Raw genomic sequence first — 17,231 nt, 5'->3', positions numbered from 1 at the left:
GGGGTGTAAATCTAGTTTCTGCGTTTTGCATCTAGCTAGAGTTCATCCTTCCTGCTTCCACAGATGAGAGGCTCCTCTCTACATTGGAAGTGTCTTGCCTTGATCTCTATCTTTGCAGACCACTGGAAATCTCTTCCAGCTCCTTTTTCTACTATGCTGCCCTGAAGGCTGTCTTTGAATTAAGATAAGTATCTCAAAAAGAGTAACTACGAAAATAACCCCAAATTTTCAGAGAATTTACATTAGCAAAAGCTTTCTACTGGGTGATTTGATGCTGTGTCTATAGACCGGCTGGGATTTGATGTACTTTCTGATCCGGCAAGGATAATTTAGGTAAGGTCAAGATTGAGGAAGGTATATTTTTAGGTCCTAAACAAACCCCTAATGTTTACACTTAAAATAACCTACTGTACAACCTGACTCTAAAAGGAAGTAAAAGATCTATTGCTGCATCACCAATCCTTCCTGGTTAGGGTTTATCCAGCAAACATTGTAAATATCTCATAGAGCAAAAAACATTCATATTTAGAATGTAGTGACACTCATTTTGATAATTAGTAAATAAAAACATCATGGAGAGAAAGACTTCTGTGTCACGAATATTGTACTGAAGTATTCTGAAAAATGATGTGAGAAGCAATTGGCTTGGAACATTCAGGACTGAGAAGCTGTGTGTCGTAGTGGAGAGGGTACAGGCCTGGGGATCAGAAGGATCTGGGTTCTAATCCCGACTCTGCCAACTGCTTGCTGTGTGACCTTGGGCAAGTCACTTACTTCTCTGTGCCTCAGTTTCTTCAACTGTAAAATGGGGATATCTGTTTTCCCTCTTACTTATACTGTTAGCCCATGTGCGACAGGGACTGGGTCCAACCAAATTAACTTGTACCTACCCCAGTGTTTGACACACAGTAAGCACTTAAATGCCTTTTTTTTTTTAAAAAAAAAAAAGACTGTCATTCTGTAGTGGTGTTTAAGCTGAGATCAAGGATTGGCTGTTTCAAAAATCTCAGATTTTAGAAGCAGTGTGGCTCAGTGGAAAGAGCACAGGCCTGGGAGTCAGAAGACCTGGGTTCTAATCCTGACTCTTCCACTTGTCTCCTGTGTGACCTTGGGCAAATCACTTAACTTCTCTGTGCCTCAGTTACCTCATCTGTAAAATGGGGATTATGACTGAGTCCCACGAGGGACAAGGATTGTGTTCAACCTGATTAACTTGTATCTACCCCAGCACATAGAACAATTCATGACACATAATAAGCACGTAATAAACACCATTAAAAACAGTGGCACCACTCTCACAACAGCTTTCTCTTTAAGGATCTTTTTTCCCTTGACTTGTGAGAAAGTCCATTTTGAAATTCTAGAATTTTCTCTAAAACTTTAATTTCAAAAATAAAAATAACAACAATGATGTTGATTAATAAATCACACCATTTTCATTGATGATGTCAAAATTCATTGCAAGAATACTCACCATTTTAGAGGTTGAGAAACCACTTTAAGTGTCCTGATTAAGGAAAAGGCTTTATTCAAGACAATATTGATTTAGGGAACAGACTTTTCAGTGTTCTTATTTTCAGTGCATGTCCTAGTCTCATGGCTCTTCTTCTCCCATGCAGAACAAAGTAGAGAAAATTATAATTATTCAAAAGGATGGATGTGATGTGCTTTTGATTGACAGTGAAAGCAGAGCTATTAAAGGTAGGGTTCATTTCACCATATTGCATACTCTATGCTGATTTTCTTATTATAAGTACAAAGTGAAATGGGAATGACACTTCTTTTAATATTCTCCCTCCAGTACTCATTGATCTGCATTCAGGTCTTCAGGAATAAATGCTATTCAATTCAGGAAGAGCCTATATAACTTGCATGGTATTCAGAAATTCTCTGCAAGAGGCTTATACCTGTACACTGAAGCCACTGACCTTGCTAAGCAGGTATGTTAAACATTTAGATGTATAATTTTCTACAGTCACATTTGGTAAAAACATTCTTTATTCTATTTTACTTTTCCCAGCGAACCTCATTATACTTCTTGTAACCCCTGCAGGCAAGGCTGATTTCATTTCCTTTTGGCTTGTTTGCAAGTTTTCAAAAATAACCCGCAGCTCTCATTCCTAGAGGGTGGCTTGGCCACCAGTGTCTTTCAGGAGTGTGAATTATTCTATTTTCTCATTCACCATTAGAAAGGTTAACAAAATGTCCTTATTAGTCCAAAATATTTCCCACAACCTCATTCCCAGGCCTCATTAAAATTCTCTCTTTTACCAGTGACAAACGCACCTTTACTCATCTCAAATCTGAGGAAGGGACAATCTAGATTAATTTTGAAGGTGCTTAAGAATAAATTGACACAAAAAGACAAAGGTGTTTTCTTCCTGAAAAAAGCAAAAACACCCCGGCTATTGTTACGATCCTCAGCTCTTTTTCTAGTTGATGCCAGAGCTAATAGACACAATTCTTCAAATATCAAAAACGGGAAGCCTGACAGAGTCAGTGGGACCACTGGATGATCACTGGGAGAAAAAAAAAGGATGCACTTAGGGATGATATGAAGCTAGATAAAAATAATTAAGTATCAAACGACCAATGCTTTCATTTCACCTTTAAAAAAGACTTTTGAGAATTAAGTCAATCTATTGAAACTTAGGTTTTGGAGCAGAGCTTGGCACAGAGTAAGCGCTTAGCAAAGCCACAATTATTATGAACCATACACTAACTATTAAGGATTCACACATGTATATGGCACTGTACCAGACTCTTCTGGAGGACAAATGAGTTGAAGAACTGAAGAACTGCTGTCTTCACAAGGTGGACGGCTGAAAGGAAAGATGCGAATTACAGGCATTACTGAAGTTTCATCCTGGGCAACTTGAAAACCAGGTTCACGCTGCCAGCCAACTGCAAACCTTTGCAATGGTATAGGGATAGACTACAAATAAACAGCTGCTTAAATTTCAAATGAAAACAGAAAAACTCCTTTTCAGCAATTACATTTAATGAAGATCCTGGAAGTTATTTACAGAAGACATACATCATACAATTCTTTTGCATAAAACGCAGCTCAATTATGAAACCAGGGAAAATTATATTCCGATTACGTGCTAAATAAAAATAAATAAAAGTAATTATTTTGGCACAATACCTATTTCATACCAAATAAATACTCTATAACATTAATTGAATAAACATTTCTATTTACAATCTACTTGAAAGTGCAAAATAATTGCTGAAAATTAAGGTATTTATAATAATGTATAAGTCCAGAAAATATGTACTTTTTTAACCAGTAACAACATTTTGTAGCTGATAGTAAAGGTTTTTAATGCCCAGGAAAATACTCTCATTTTGAAAAACGTTTTGTGCATATTGTGCTCTTTTTTAAACAAGTCGCTCGCTACCATGATGCTAAAGATTTTAACTTCAGTTCTTATTGGAATTCTTACGCTCTCCTGATTTGTAAGAGGAAAGAGAAAAGGTTACATTGTAAATGTAAATATACTCCAGTTATTCAAAAATTACAGACCAATCCTTCTAAAGTTACATTAAGAGCCACAATGTTGTACAGTAAACGCATGATCAAGTCCCTTCAGGGTGATTCTATGAAGACAAAAGAATGCTTTTGTTACCTCCGGTTTAGTCAAATATGAAATTTTTCCCTCCAACTAACCTCTTGCATTCAAAACAATAGGTATATAACAAAGTAACTGCTGAACTTATCTCAGGTAAATTCCCCCTGCCAGTTGTAATGAGCCTTTCCCCCTCCAATCACTTGGGAACAGTGGGTGTTTCTGATGCACTTTCACCAGGGGTATTTCTGTCTATTTTACAGGTTTGTTTTTTTAATTATTGGAAGGAAGACAGTAAAATTCCTAAAGGAATTCAGCTGTATACAAACTGGAAATTCCTGAAGCTAAACTGTGTGAACCTTCTACAAATCAAACATATCCCCCTCATGTCATAGCGTGGGTTCCATGTGATGTCCAGGACCTTTCAGAGTATATTTTCACTTGTGTGGAGGAATGGCAGTGCAGTAGCAGCATAAGTGGCATTTTTAACAGATCATGGACTGGAAACAAATGATTTTTTTTTTTAAGTTAAACTTTTATGCTCGTCGAGGCTCTAATCGGTGTGACATCTGTGATAAAGTTCTCTGGTTGTCAATCACATTTAATTGTCGTACATAACTCCGGACATCCTGATGGTTCTTATTAGCCAAGGCTGCATCAGGATCTGATGAAATAGAAAGGATACGAAATCGGTATCGTATATGAATGGCACCCCAACGGTCTGCTTGCTGATACAATTCTATTCCATGCATCCAGTTAATAAGGGCTGCTGAGGCCAAAAGTCTCTCAGTGCGCGAAGCCTTACAGAGATATGTTAACATCATTATAGTTTCTCCTCCTCAGAATAGTTCCTATTCTTTTCCATTATTTTTTCCACTGCTTTGCTTTACTCATTATAAGGTACGGCACTTGAGAGTGAATTAAGCAACAAACCCTGATATTTGAGTCTAGTGTAGAATCCAGATGGAATACTCCTGATAAAATCATCTGATAAAAGTTCATACAAACAGAATCACATTAAAATACCTTACAGTGCAAATGTTGTACCTTATTTGATACCATTTGTGCACTGCCCTTTTTGTGACTATCTATGCCCACTGTCTGATCTCCCCCTAAACAATTCCTTATCCCTGCTGTCCACAAAAAATATATATTAAAAAAATGCATCTCCTTCAGTTTAGGGTTCTTGGTTTTAAAAGAATCATAAAGTCTCAATTTTTGTTTCCCAAATCCTCAACCCGGACTGAGTGCTCTCAATAATCCCATTTCAATTCAAAAATGTTTCTCATCCTTTCTTTTGTTATGAGCTCTGTGGAGGGAGAGTCTATTCCAGTCGCTCTTCACATTTCCTTACAAATGCCACAATATGTTTAGATCTGGTTCCCACTTAAAATAAACTTAAAGTAAATGACCAATGTCTTTGATGAAGTCCTTTCCCTCTTCTGCAGCCAATAAAGAACTCCTTTATTTTTACTTGCCCTTTCGATGTCTGTATCTGCCTACGTGGCTGCACGCTACTATTAACTTTTGGCATTCCCGCAACTACACATTTTAACAGCCTTGGTGATTCTTCATAAGATATGAAAACGAATCAGTGGCTTGAGACTCTGCTCCTTGCCAAGACCACTCTCTGCCCCAGTTTATTCTGCTGACCTAGTATTTTGAGAGTTCCGGGGTTTCTATCATCAAAGTCTGAATCTCTCAGCTCCTCTCCTTCCCTTAGGCATACTGGACCCCTGAGCATGAGGAGTTCCAATACATAAAGGGGGGAGGGGGAGAGAGAGGAAGAGAGAAAGAAGAGGAGGAGGAGGGGGGACGGGGAGAGAGAGAGAAGTGGAGAGGAAGAGAGAGTAGGATTGAGGACAGAAGAACAAAATGGAGACTCACAAGCTTTTACTTTCTGTAAGAAGAAACTCATCAGGATAATTATCATATATAAATAATACCGCACTGAACTGAAGAACACATTGTGTTTAATTTCATCTCTTTTTGCTGGCGATATACTCAACATGTACAATATACTGTAATTACATTGTACATATTCCCACAATGTTTATGAATCTATTCCTATAGCTTTATCTATAGATTGTTGACTTCAGAGCCGAGCAGCTGTTGTTTACCAGCAGTTACTGGTAACTTCAACAAATGAGGCACAAATGATTTTACAAAGTGTTTTCCCTCTTTTCTTGGAGAAAATAGAGCAGAATTTAAATGTGCGAAATCCAGGAGCTACTCTCCCTTCTGTGCAGGGTGATCTTCCAGTGAGGTCTGTGAGATTTTCTTAAAATATTCAATAGCAAGAACCCCTCTGTACTTTGCTTAAATTACTGGATTATTCCTGCTCTGCCTTTACCCAACCAAATTCTGTAGAGGAATATAAAACACTTCCAAAAACCTGAGAGGATTATTCTCTTTTTAAAAAAAGGAGAGAATGCTGATTCAGGAAAGTGAAGTGATTTGCCCGGTGCCATAACAATACAAATCTATGGGTGCCTTAATCCAGGTGGGACAGGGGCTGTGTGTGATATTCTCTTCTATCTCCCTCACAGCGACTGATAGATAGTAACCCTTTAAACATCGCCTTCACCCCCAAAAATAAGGTAGTAGGCATTATCATCATCATGATAGTACCGGATTTGTGCCAGGATCCATTTTCCATTTAACCCCAACATTACGTTTCTGGATTTAAAAGTCTGGGGTGTGAAAGATTTCGGCACTGGCTGCAACTGAGAAAAAACTCTATAGCTTCCCAACTTTCAATAGGTTGCCGTCCTCAAGAATACAGTGACTCACTGTGACGGCAGTAATAACCATGGAAATGGTTAATAATACAATTAATGAACTTTTCTTTATGATGGTTGTTACTTCTTTTTAACTGGACATCTCATCATCAAATATATTTTCAGAGCTATTTCAAATGATTATTTTACATTCATTTATTTTTCAAATAATCATCAGGTGTTAACTCATTTCCTCTGGAACCCAAAATAAAACCAAAAAAAACCAACAAAAAAAACCACAAAGTTTTTTTCATCAATCACCCAGTTCAGCACCCTCCCTCTTCTCTATTCCACCCACAAAGCTGCCCACAACAAAGCCAGCCCTAAATGCCATGATAATTTAATGCTGAGGCTTGAATTTAATGATGCTGTTTTAAATACTGTCATTGTATGAATATATTTATATCACACCAATCTTGGTGCTACAGTGCATTGCACTAAGTTTAAAAGAGCATCCTACTGAAGTAATAATACTTCTCATTTGAATAGCACCTTTCCCAAATGAATTACAAACATTAATCTTCACAACATCCCTAGGCACAAAGTAATTCATCTTTTCCATCTTACAGATGAGAAAACCCAATCATATATTGAATTACCCAATGTTGAACAATGAGTCATGGGAAGAGCTGGAATAACACAGGACTAATCTTTTAAACTTTCATACTGACTCTCAGATTATTATGATGGTATTCTTTTACGCCCTTTCTATGTGTCAAGCACTGCTCTAAGTGTTGGAGAGAGACAAGTTAACCCAGTTGGACACAGTCCCTCTCCCACTTGGGACTCACAGTGCAAGTGGGAGGCAGAACAGGCATTCAGTTCAATTCCTCACTTTACATATGAGGAAACTGAGGAACAGATAAATTAGGTAAATTGCCTAAGGCTGTAACAGGGATTAGAAGCCAGGTCCTCCCTAGCCCATGCCCTTTCCACTAGGCCATGTTTCTTCCTGAATATTATTATTCTGACTTTTCTTTGATAGTCTTTTAGGACCATAAATCTTTGAGTTGAACAAGGCCAAATCCTCTGACCTTGAGCACTTGTAGTTCAAAGTGTTGGGTCCCTTTGCGTTACAACTAACGGAACTGTGCTTACAATATCTGGGTTACAAAGGCTTAGCTGCTGCATTGCAGCACACAGCACATCACTTACTGAAGGGCTGGCTCCGGCAGTATCTCACGGTTCTGGCAGTATTAGCAATCATGCGCTAAAATGAATAAAAGGAAAAAATATGGAATAAGTGACACAGTGACATAAACCACCCTGGAAAACAAGCCATTATTTATTTCAGCAATAGCTGGCATCATAAGAAACAATCTGTTCTGAGTTGTCAGCTGTCTGGAGACTAATAATAAATAATAATTATGGTGCTTTTGAAGTGCTTACTGTGTGCCAAGCGCTGTTCTAAGCGCTGGGGTAGATACAAATTAATCAGTTTGAACAAAGTCCCTGTCCCGCATGGATCTCACATTCTTAATCCCCATTTTACACATGAGGTAACTAACTGAGGCACAGAGAAGTTAAGTGACTTGCCCAAGGTCATACAACAGACATGGCAAACCCAGGTCCTTCTGACTCTCAGGCTTGTGCTCCATCCACTAAGCCATGCTGCTTCTTAAGACTGCTGCTTTATGAACAATATATTCATAATTTCATGTGCCTGTAAGGTGTGGCAATGCCCTACAGGGTAGGAACCTTCCAAGTAGGGGATTACGTCATGTAATCATTAACTATTTTCTTTTTCTTTAAAAATAACGCCATATCATCGTGTGAGAACATCCCCAGCCAATTTCTGGATCAAGCCCCTTATGACTTTGGGGATGAGGGCACCCTTGGAACAGGTGGAAAGTAGCACCAGGGACTCAAGAATTGGGTGAATTTGGACAGCTGTAATCAAGTTTAGACCACTGTCATGGAAGATCTAGAGGACAGGGAAGCGAGCATGGTGTTTACTGAGAGCTTACTGGGTGCAGAGCACTGTATTCAGTGCTTGGGAAGTTTGATACAATAGAGTTGGTAGAACTCCATTCTCTGACTTAAATTCAGGTTGATTTGCTTTCCAGAAGACAGAGGACCAAGCCAGCTAAGAGACTTACACTTTCAACACAGTGGTTTGTAAAGAGAGTTTAAAATATAGTAAACCATGCTTCAAATCAGTGAATGAATCACCTTTCCTTATTGAACGACTTGTTGTAAAAGCAAGAAATCCTTTTTTGATTTTTGATTTTAATTTGAATTGAATTCAAGATTTGAAACATTACTGGAAGGTAAAAATGTACACTTTCATTTCTTCTGAGCTTAAATGAAAACTTCAACCTCTAAGTACGAAAATCAAAACAAACTTTGGGAAGTGTCATCGAAAGCGGAAGGAAGAGGGTTTTCACTGATTAAATTAATAAATTAGTATGGACTCGGATCAGTCTATGGGCCTTGTCTCAACATGGTCTTCCTTTCTCTTCTCAAGATGGCTCTGCAGCGATATTGTATTCATTTTGACCACAGCAAGGGAACTGAAAATGCTCTCCAAGGCAATCTGACTCTCCAAGCCTTAACCATCATCATGGGTCCCTCCCCAGAATATAGACAGTGAACCTGAAAAAGCCTATATAATCTTCAAAGAAAATCAATTCATTCAAGATGAAAGAGAAACACAGAAGACATAGATCTGTTTGTGATAAAATGCATACTAATAATTCCTCATTGTGCACCGCTGTTTCGGAGACACTGTTTATGGGACAAATGTCTGCATCAGTTATTTGCTTATACACAAAGGGAGAAACCGGGTAAGTTCTAATATGTGTTCATAAAGAATCCTGAAACTAGCTTGTCTGTTGATCAGCATGAGAAATATATTACAAATACCTCCAAGAAAATGTAACATACAATGTATAATTAGCCTCTGATATATGTAACCCTCAAATAAACAGCAACTATGATAATTTTCACACTAATTTACTTTAAGTTGTTTTTTCACTTCTTCAAAGGCTTTGCATCTGAAGGGCACAAGTATATTCCATGTGGAATTATTGTAATTCTTCTGATATTGAATGGAGTGTAATTACCGAAAACCCTGGGAAATGCCGCCTGTATTCCCCTCCGAAGAATAATAAAACAATTAGCAGGGGTCATAAACCTCTTCCTATACCATTTTGTAAGAAGTAATTGTTCTGCTTTTTAGTTTTGAAAGCTAAAACATTTCATTTTGACTTAGGATTTAGACTACTCTTTACAGCTCTGTTCAGAGCCTGCGTAATTTTTAGCTCATTATGTAGTTTAAAATGTGAGAACAATTGTTTAAATCAGTAATTTTCAGCTCTAGAGTTCAGTTCTACCTTTCTAAATCTTTGATTAATTTTAACAATGGTTTTAATTTTGATGTATCCTCTTTAATTGTATTCAAAGATAACTCTAGTTACAACTTCAAAATTCAAACCTTGCTCGCCAAAGGTGTCTATTTCTTTTTTACATCAGGTCTGCATAGTTATGTCAAATCTATTGTAGCCTGCATCCTATGGGTAAGAATGGATGGACCCAATTAGAATCTCTGAGTAATGCCCAGATACCTTCTTTCCTATAATGCAGGAAATAGATCAGGTGTGATACTTTCGTTTGAAGGAGTGCTACATCCACTAGCCAGTCAAACATATCCTACGCTCCCTATGCCTCCAACAAGAACAGTAAATCAAAATCCCAGGTGTGCAATAATAAACTTTGGCGGAAGAGCTGAACGTATTTTTGCAAAAATTACATTCTCATTTATCTTCATGATACCATTTTGAGGTTGGCTTTATGAGTTGTATTCTCCTGAGCGCTTGGTACAGTTCTCTGCACATAGTAAGCGCTCAATAAATACCACTGATTGATGAAACGGCATTGTGAAGAATTAATTTTTACAATATGCGTCGACACAGTGAGAGCTTAACAAATGTCAAAATTAGTATCAGTATTATTTTCCAGGAGTCATAGTAACCTCATGGAGTCGGTTGATAATTTTAGGATAAAATGTACTTAAGTTATGACCATCAGGCACAGTAGCCCAGTGCACTCAGGTATTGTCAGACTTAGTCTAGGTGCTCAGGGCCAGAGTAATGAGAATTCTCTGAATGACGGGGAAGAAAAAAAGAGTAGGAACAATCCCAGGGGACCATTAGGACTGAAGACAAGTGGCCTTGGAAAAGGGAAAACAATAGCAGCCATTGGCTCCTTGTCATCAGAGCTCTGCAGCCCAAAGGGAGATGCCTGAGACTGCAGGGTCTTCCCTGTCCCTTCCACCTGCCACCCCTACGAGCAGGGCAAGTGGGAGTGCCCTCTCTGATCCTTTAGGTGAGGAGAAGGTCGTGACTGTTGAGATTATTTATTTATATTGGGGCCTTGTCTGTTTTGTTTTGTTGTCTGTCTTCCCCTTTTGGACACTGAGCCCGTTGTTGGGCAGGGGTTGTCTCTGTTACTGAATTGTACATTCCAAGCGCTTAGTACAGTGCTCTGCATACAGTAAATGCTCAATAAATACGATTAAATGAATGAATGAATTGCAGGAGGCTGAACACAACGGGACTCTGAAAAGGGTGTAGTATTCTCTGGTGATTTACTCAGCAACAGAGAATCTTTCTGTGACAGTACAGTGCTCTGTATGCAGTAAGTGCTTAGTAAATACAATTGACTGACTCTCCCCACAGATACTTTTTCCACAGAAGCAGTAGTTCAGCCACTTCGAAGGACCTTATCACGGCGAACTGTTTCTGATATAGGGAGATTTCACACAATGGAAAATGGTGGAAAGTCTGATATCAACAGCATTTCCCCATCCAATCCAACTCTGTCTACAGGTGTGGGAGGTCTTCATGTCCCAGTGAGACATTAGGTATGAGTGTGGCTCACCCATGGATTTCATCCCTAAGCCTTGCAAATTTTGAAGATAATAACATATGGAGTGCCTTGCATGGGCCTGGCTTGGTACCCAAGCTGTAAAAAGCCAAGGCCAGTTAGGTACAAAACCAAATTGGCCAGAATAAAAAGAGTTTGGATGACTCTTTGGTCCCCAGAAGTCCCCTGATATGGTGGGGCATTCATTCATTCATTCATTCATAGGATCTGAGTCAAAGCAAACTAGAATCGGAGGCTGAAGTAGCAGCATGACTTAGTGGATAGAGCATGATCCTGAAAGTCAGAAGGACCTGGGTTAAAATCCCGGCTCCACCACATGTCTGTTGTGTGACCTTGGACAGGTCACTTATCTTTTCTCTGTCTCACTTACCTCCTCTGTAAAATGGGGATAAAAGTGTGAGCCCCATGTGGGACAGGGACTGTGTTCAACCTGATTAACCTTTATCTATCCCAGCACTTAGAACAGTGCTTGACACATAGCAAGTGTTTAACAAGTACCATTATTATTATTATTAGTGAGTTCTGAACCACTTGTGAAGCCAGGTTAGGCCAGACCAGGCTGGGCCAACCAACAGAAGCAGGGTCCAGTCCTGAGCCACCACAGACAGGGGTCAAGATCTGTCTCTTCAAGGCTCCACTTTACATGATCGATTCTGTAAATTATCTTTTATCCAGAGAGGGCTGAGAGTGGAGGACAGGATTCATATTTTCTTTAATGCCTTTTATCATCGCTTCTTATCCTAACTCACTATATGATAGAGGAGGGTCGAATGCTTATAACATCATTAGAGATTCAAATGTGAAATGATTCAAAATGCTTCTTCTAGAGGACATAGCTGCCAAGCTGGCACCTTCAGAACTTAGCACCAGGTTTCTCATTCCAAATAAAACCGCTAGTTAAAAAAAATTCATAAATAAACAAGTCTACATTGGGTAGGTCTAAAATAGAACCAAACCACATAATACAGTGAGAACTGAGACTATCAGCATGCTCTCCATATGCAACAATACTCTTTCAGCTTTCTGCAGCCTGGTACAGTGGCAGCAGGCCAGCGCATTATCTGCTAATCCATTCCTAGCCTAGGATCCTAAATGTTATAAATATTCATGGCTGCCATAGAAAGCTACTAAGGGTTTTATTCAGACACTTTCTGCATACCCCTTTATGTTCCAAAAATGAAAGAATGTCTGCCCTTTTTTTGCATAAGGATCAGAGTGTGAATTCCCTTTTGTTCCTACCCACAAAACCTGAAAACCAATATGCAACAAATTCGCTAATCCTCATTTCACACCTCAAGGGTGAAGAGACTCGATAAAAAGGCTCAGCAGCTGGAATACTGGTTTGCCGCTACTGTACAGTGCCGCCATGAGGAGAAGGAGTTTGGGTTCCAGAGCGTCCTGGTGACTTCAACTCCCTGTGCAGGTGCAGAGCTGGTGACGTAGTTTCTGGGAGCTACTGCCAGCTGCACTGATCCCTCCGGTCTCCCTGATGGATGATTATGGAGTGGCATTGACACCAGCTCTAGGGGAGGACATAGCCATCCTTAAGGATACATGATGTTCAATGAAACAGGAGCTCCAGTTGGGGAAGAATTTGTGCTGGGCCAAATCTTATAGTACACGGAATTGACAGGGAGCACCACTAGGCCCCGGGGAGGATTAGGGCCCAACTTTTGGGTCAGGGTCTGGTGAAGTAAGCAGCAGTAAGCATTTCTTTTAGAAGACAGTTGCGTTTCATTGTCACTTGTATCTACCCCAGTGCTTAATATAGTGCTTTTCACATAGTAAGCCCTTAAAATACTGCAATTATTCATTATTCTGTTTCACCCACTAAAGAGTCATTCCAAAAATCAGACCCACTCACTACAGGCCCCTCTTCATTCACCAAATGCAGTGAAATACAAATTTAGCTCTCAGAGAAACATGAGCATATCTCACGGCACAGCCTTAACAGGCACACACTTGGTCACCTGTCACTGGTGAATGAATATCTGGCTTCAGAGACCCCCAGAGAGGCCTCAGCATGGAAGGGCCTCAGTCCAGTGATACTGGCTGTCAGCAATCACAGCACTTGGTATTGTTGGATACACCACTTACTTTTTTCTAAAATTTTTTGAGCTATTATGAAAACCAATATGCAACAAATTTGCCAATCCTCATTTCACACCTCAAGGGTGAAGAGACTCAGCATCTGGAATGCTGGTTTGCCGCTACTGTGCAGTGTCACCATGAGGTTGAGGAATTGAGGTTCAGAGTGCCCTGATGACTTCAACTCCCTGTGCAGGTGCAGAGCAGGTGACGTAGTAGTAATTTTTTTGAGCCAGAATAGTAGACCACTGACTAAAATTCACAAAATCCACATAATTCTTTCTTCATATCATCATTATCACCATAACCACATATACTTGATTGGAAACTTCATTATGATAGTGCGAGATCTCTGGGTAACAGAAAATTTCTACCCATTCACTTTCAGACTAACAGTCCTCTCCTTCAAGAAATGAGAAATGACTATCTTTCTAACTAACATTAAAGCTAACCCTAACCTGTTTAAACTTGGCCCACATGAACCATGAACAAATAATGTCTGTGGGTTTTTTGAGGTTATTTTTTTTTAATCGGAGTTACATATACACACATCATTTATTTCTACCTGAGGAAAGCTGGCTAAGGTGTGGAATGTGATTATCCTGATAGAGTCTAAAGTAGGAATATATGATCCAGGCTAAGTCAGGGAGAGTTTTGCTCTTTAACAAGAATAGCAGAATATTTGACCTCAAGCGTGGGGGAGTGTGTGTTTTTTGAGCTATTTCCCAATAAATTTAAGACTCGGTTAACCCAGACACCCGTTGTGGCTAATATCTGTGCATTACCCTGGTAGTACCTGACTCCTTTACAAAGCAACTCACTATTGGTTTATCAGGAAATGCTGCTGAAAGGTTCGGCTAGCCTCCTCCACCTTGGCCGCAACCTTTTCTTTGATTAGATCTTGTATCTGGGATAGAGGCCATCCATAAATTGTGCCTTGTGGCAACACTAGGCCTGGACAAAAGAAGCACAAAAAAGACTTTGCAAGGTAGGGGTGGAGGGTGAACTGCAAGCTGTTTTTTTTTCTTGAGGGTAGAATGGTGGCATAGTTGTCTCTGTTTTTCCTGTTGAGAATGATGACTCTGCCTTGTCTTAACTGAGGCACTCTAGGGGAAATGTATCCAAATCTTGGCTTTCTTTGTGAAGACCCTGATGAAATTCTATCTTAAATGATGAAATTGGATCACATGGGGGTGATGAGGGTTACACATCAACACAGATCAGCTGTGAACTTTGATTGCTTTGTATTATTCTTGTTTCAGGAAAGGTGGGAAAAATAGGCTAGATCAAATTTCTCCCCAGCCTGATGATATTCAAGCTTTGAACATGACTTTTGATATATATATATAAAGTCGTGTTCAAAGCTTGAATATCATCAGGCTGGGGAGAAATTTGACCTAGCCTATTTTACGTGTATATATATATATGTATATACATATATATATATATTTACATTATGAAATTGTATTCTCTCTCCTATCCACCCCCACTCCCAAACCCTCTCAGGAAACTTTATTTGTATAGGATTGTTTGCATTCAATGTAGTACTCCATGTACCACTGACTGCAAAATTGCCTTCTTACTTAATAATAATAATAATGATAATGGTATTTGTTAAGCGCTTACTATGTGCCGAGCACTGTTCTAAGTGCTGGGATGGATATAAGGTTATCAGGTTATAATAATGTTGGTATTTGTTAAGCGCTTACTATGTGCCGAGCACTGTTCTAAGCGCTGGGGTAGACATAGGGGAATCAGGTTGTCCCACGTGGGGCTCACAGTCTTAATCCCCATTTTACAGATGAGGGAACTGAGGCCCAGAGAAGTTAAGTGACTTGCCCACAGTCACACAGCCGACAAGTGGCAGAGCTGGGATTCGAACTCATGAGCCCTGACTCCAAAGCCCGTGCTCTTTCCACTGAGCCACGCTGCTTCTCTGCCCCATGCTTATCCCACATGGGGCTCACAGTCTTAATCCCCATTTTACAGATGAGGTAACTGAGGCCCAGAGAAGTTCATTGACTTGCCCCAAGTCACACAGCTAACAAGTGGCAGAGCTGGGATTAGAACCCATGACCTCTGACTCCCAAGCCCGGGATCTTTCCGCTATGCCATACTGTTTCTATACTACTTCCTGCACTGAAATCAGACTAGGCAGATAAATATTTCAGAGGAGTCCTGGATGGTCAGAGTCCACAGACCCGGTGGAAAACAAAAACCCAGAGCTCTCACCATGGTACATTCACACATTAGAGCAATGGGCAACGCAGCCAGAAACCCCTAGCATAATAGCTGACGACTGCTGGGAGCAACACCACAAATACCATTTAGCTTCACAAAAAGAACTGACAGCATCAACTATGTAACCACTTTACATCAACTACTTCAAAATTCTTTTATGTCTAACTACCTTCCTTTTTTTGCACAGCAGCATTTGTAAAATTCCCTCCTTTATCACAGATGCAAATTTTATTAAAAACAGTACGGCTCAGGTTATATGTACTCTACGTACCATTTTTTCAAAGTTTACTAGATTGTCAATGAATGTCTTGTTCCCCTCATGAGTAAATGTCATATCTGTAGAGAAATAAAAGCCACAATTTAATAACCAATTGAATCATGTCATACAAAGAAAGCATAATGGTACCATTAAATTATACTGATTGATTTGCATAACATTTTAATTGAAAAAGGCTGACAATAGTTCCTTTTATATTAGGTGTTTAACTTCTTAAATCACTTTATCTAAGATTGGTAAGTTTCCTTCGCTTAACCCTCAGTTCAGCAAAAAGACTTCCAAATCACAGATTATTACTTTTTTACTCTTCTACTCTTGAAGTAAATAAAGGAAGAGGTTAGCTTGAAATCATCCTTGTCCCAAGAGATCTTTCCAGTCTTTCTTGACACTGGAACTTGACACTTAACTTGAATATTTATGCTTACAGATTTTCTCTGGATTACCTTTGATAAGTAAGGGCATGAAGGGAATGAGTGGTGGATCCAGTTTTGCTATGGTTAGTCTGTAGGCCCTGTGGTTCCTTGATGGATCCTTTAGGGAAAATAATGAACACGTGTTAATCGTGGCCAGGTGAATGATTTCCTCTATCTGTTCTTCAAAATCTACTCTTCCAGATACACTGAATCACTTCTTTGTGATGTCTCACTCCAAAAGAGATACTTCACCCACAAACAAATCAGGCCAGTGACACTCTCCCCCTAGATGACCAATTACTCCTATTCCAACCCCAAATCACCCTCACTTTTGCCAGAGCTGAGCACACCCTTTCTTTCTGCCCCAACACCCATTCACTCATTTTAGAGTTACAAACCTGGCCCTTGTAATAGGAAATGATAATGTTGATAAGCCTAGCAAGGCTCAGGGAAGGAGGCACTCATTGTTCCATTTAGATGGAAGAGGCATGCTGCCCCACTTTTCTTAATTACAAAAATGAGCTAGTGTAAGAGGTCCGTATGTGGATCATTCATTAGTCTTGTGTGTTTGTTTTAGCAGAACTGAAATGGGAGCATCAACCTCTTCAAGTCATCAAAGGCAGATAAAATAGGCTAAAATGTGAAATTCAAATCATCATAAACAATTAATAAAGTGAAGAGAACAAAGGAGGAGCCGCCAACACTCACCATTAAATTTTCAAACTCTGCATAGATCTTCTTGAACTTGCTTGGAAGTTTCTGGAAATAAAACATCACACATCTATCAGAAGCAGGATACTTAGAGTGTTGCTATTTCGACAGGTAGGATTTTTGCTTTAAAAAAAAAAAAATGAACAGATCATACAAGACCATAACCCATTCTCTTCATTTTCAGGGTAGTCTTGAGAAATACAGAAAGCTATCATTCAGCAGATTCATAACCTAGTGAATCAAAGTCATTTATGAGTGCTTT

General features: G+C 39.4%; 1 protein-coding gene across 6 annotated transcripts in view; it reads right to left on the bottom strand.

Moving 5' to 3' along the window:
- Window positions 1–2,980: 2,980 nt before the first annotated feature.
- Window positions 2,981–17,231, bottom strand: part of RAPGEF4 (Rap guanine nucleotide exchange factor 4) — a 187,350-nt gene continuing 173,099 nt past the window's right edge. For all 6 annotated transcript variants that reach the window (XM_007671238.3, XM_007671239.3, XM_029072192.2 and 3 more), the window contains 5 exons: window positions 16,967–17,017; window positions 16,289–16,376; window positions 15,840–15,904; window positions 7,508–7,562; window positions 2,981–4,236 (listed from right to left, as the gene is read on the bottom strand). In XM_007671238.3, the coding sequence (XP_007669428.1) occupies window positions 4,109–4,236; window positions 7,508–7,562; window positions 15,840–15,904; window positions 16,289–16,376; window positions 16,967–17,017 (387 nt within the window). In that variant the 3' untranslated portion in view covers window positions 2,981–4,108. The remainder of the gene's footprint in view (window positions 4,237–7,507; window positions 7,563–15,839; window positions 15,905–16,288; window positions 16,377–16,966; window positions 17,018–17,231) is intronic.

This window comes from Ornithorhynchus anatinus, chromosome 9 (assembly GCF_004115215.2).
Source record: "Ornithorhynchus anatinus isolate Pmale09 chromosome 9, mOrnAna1.pri.v4, whole genome shotgun sequence".
NCBI lineage: Eukaryota > Metazoa > Chordata > Mammalia > Monotremata > Ornithorhynchidae > Ornithorhynchus > Ornithorhynchus anatinus.
This window is presented reverse-complemented; position numbering and strand designations above follow the sequence as displayed.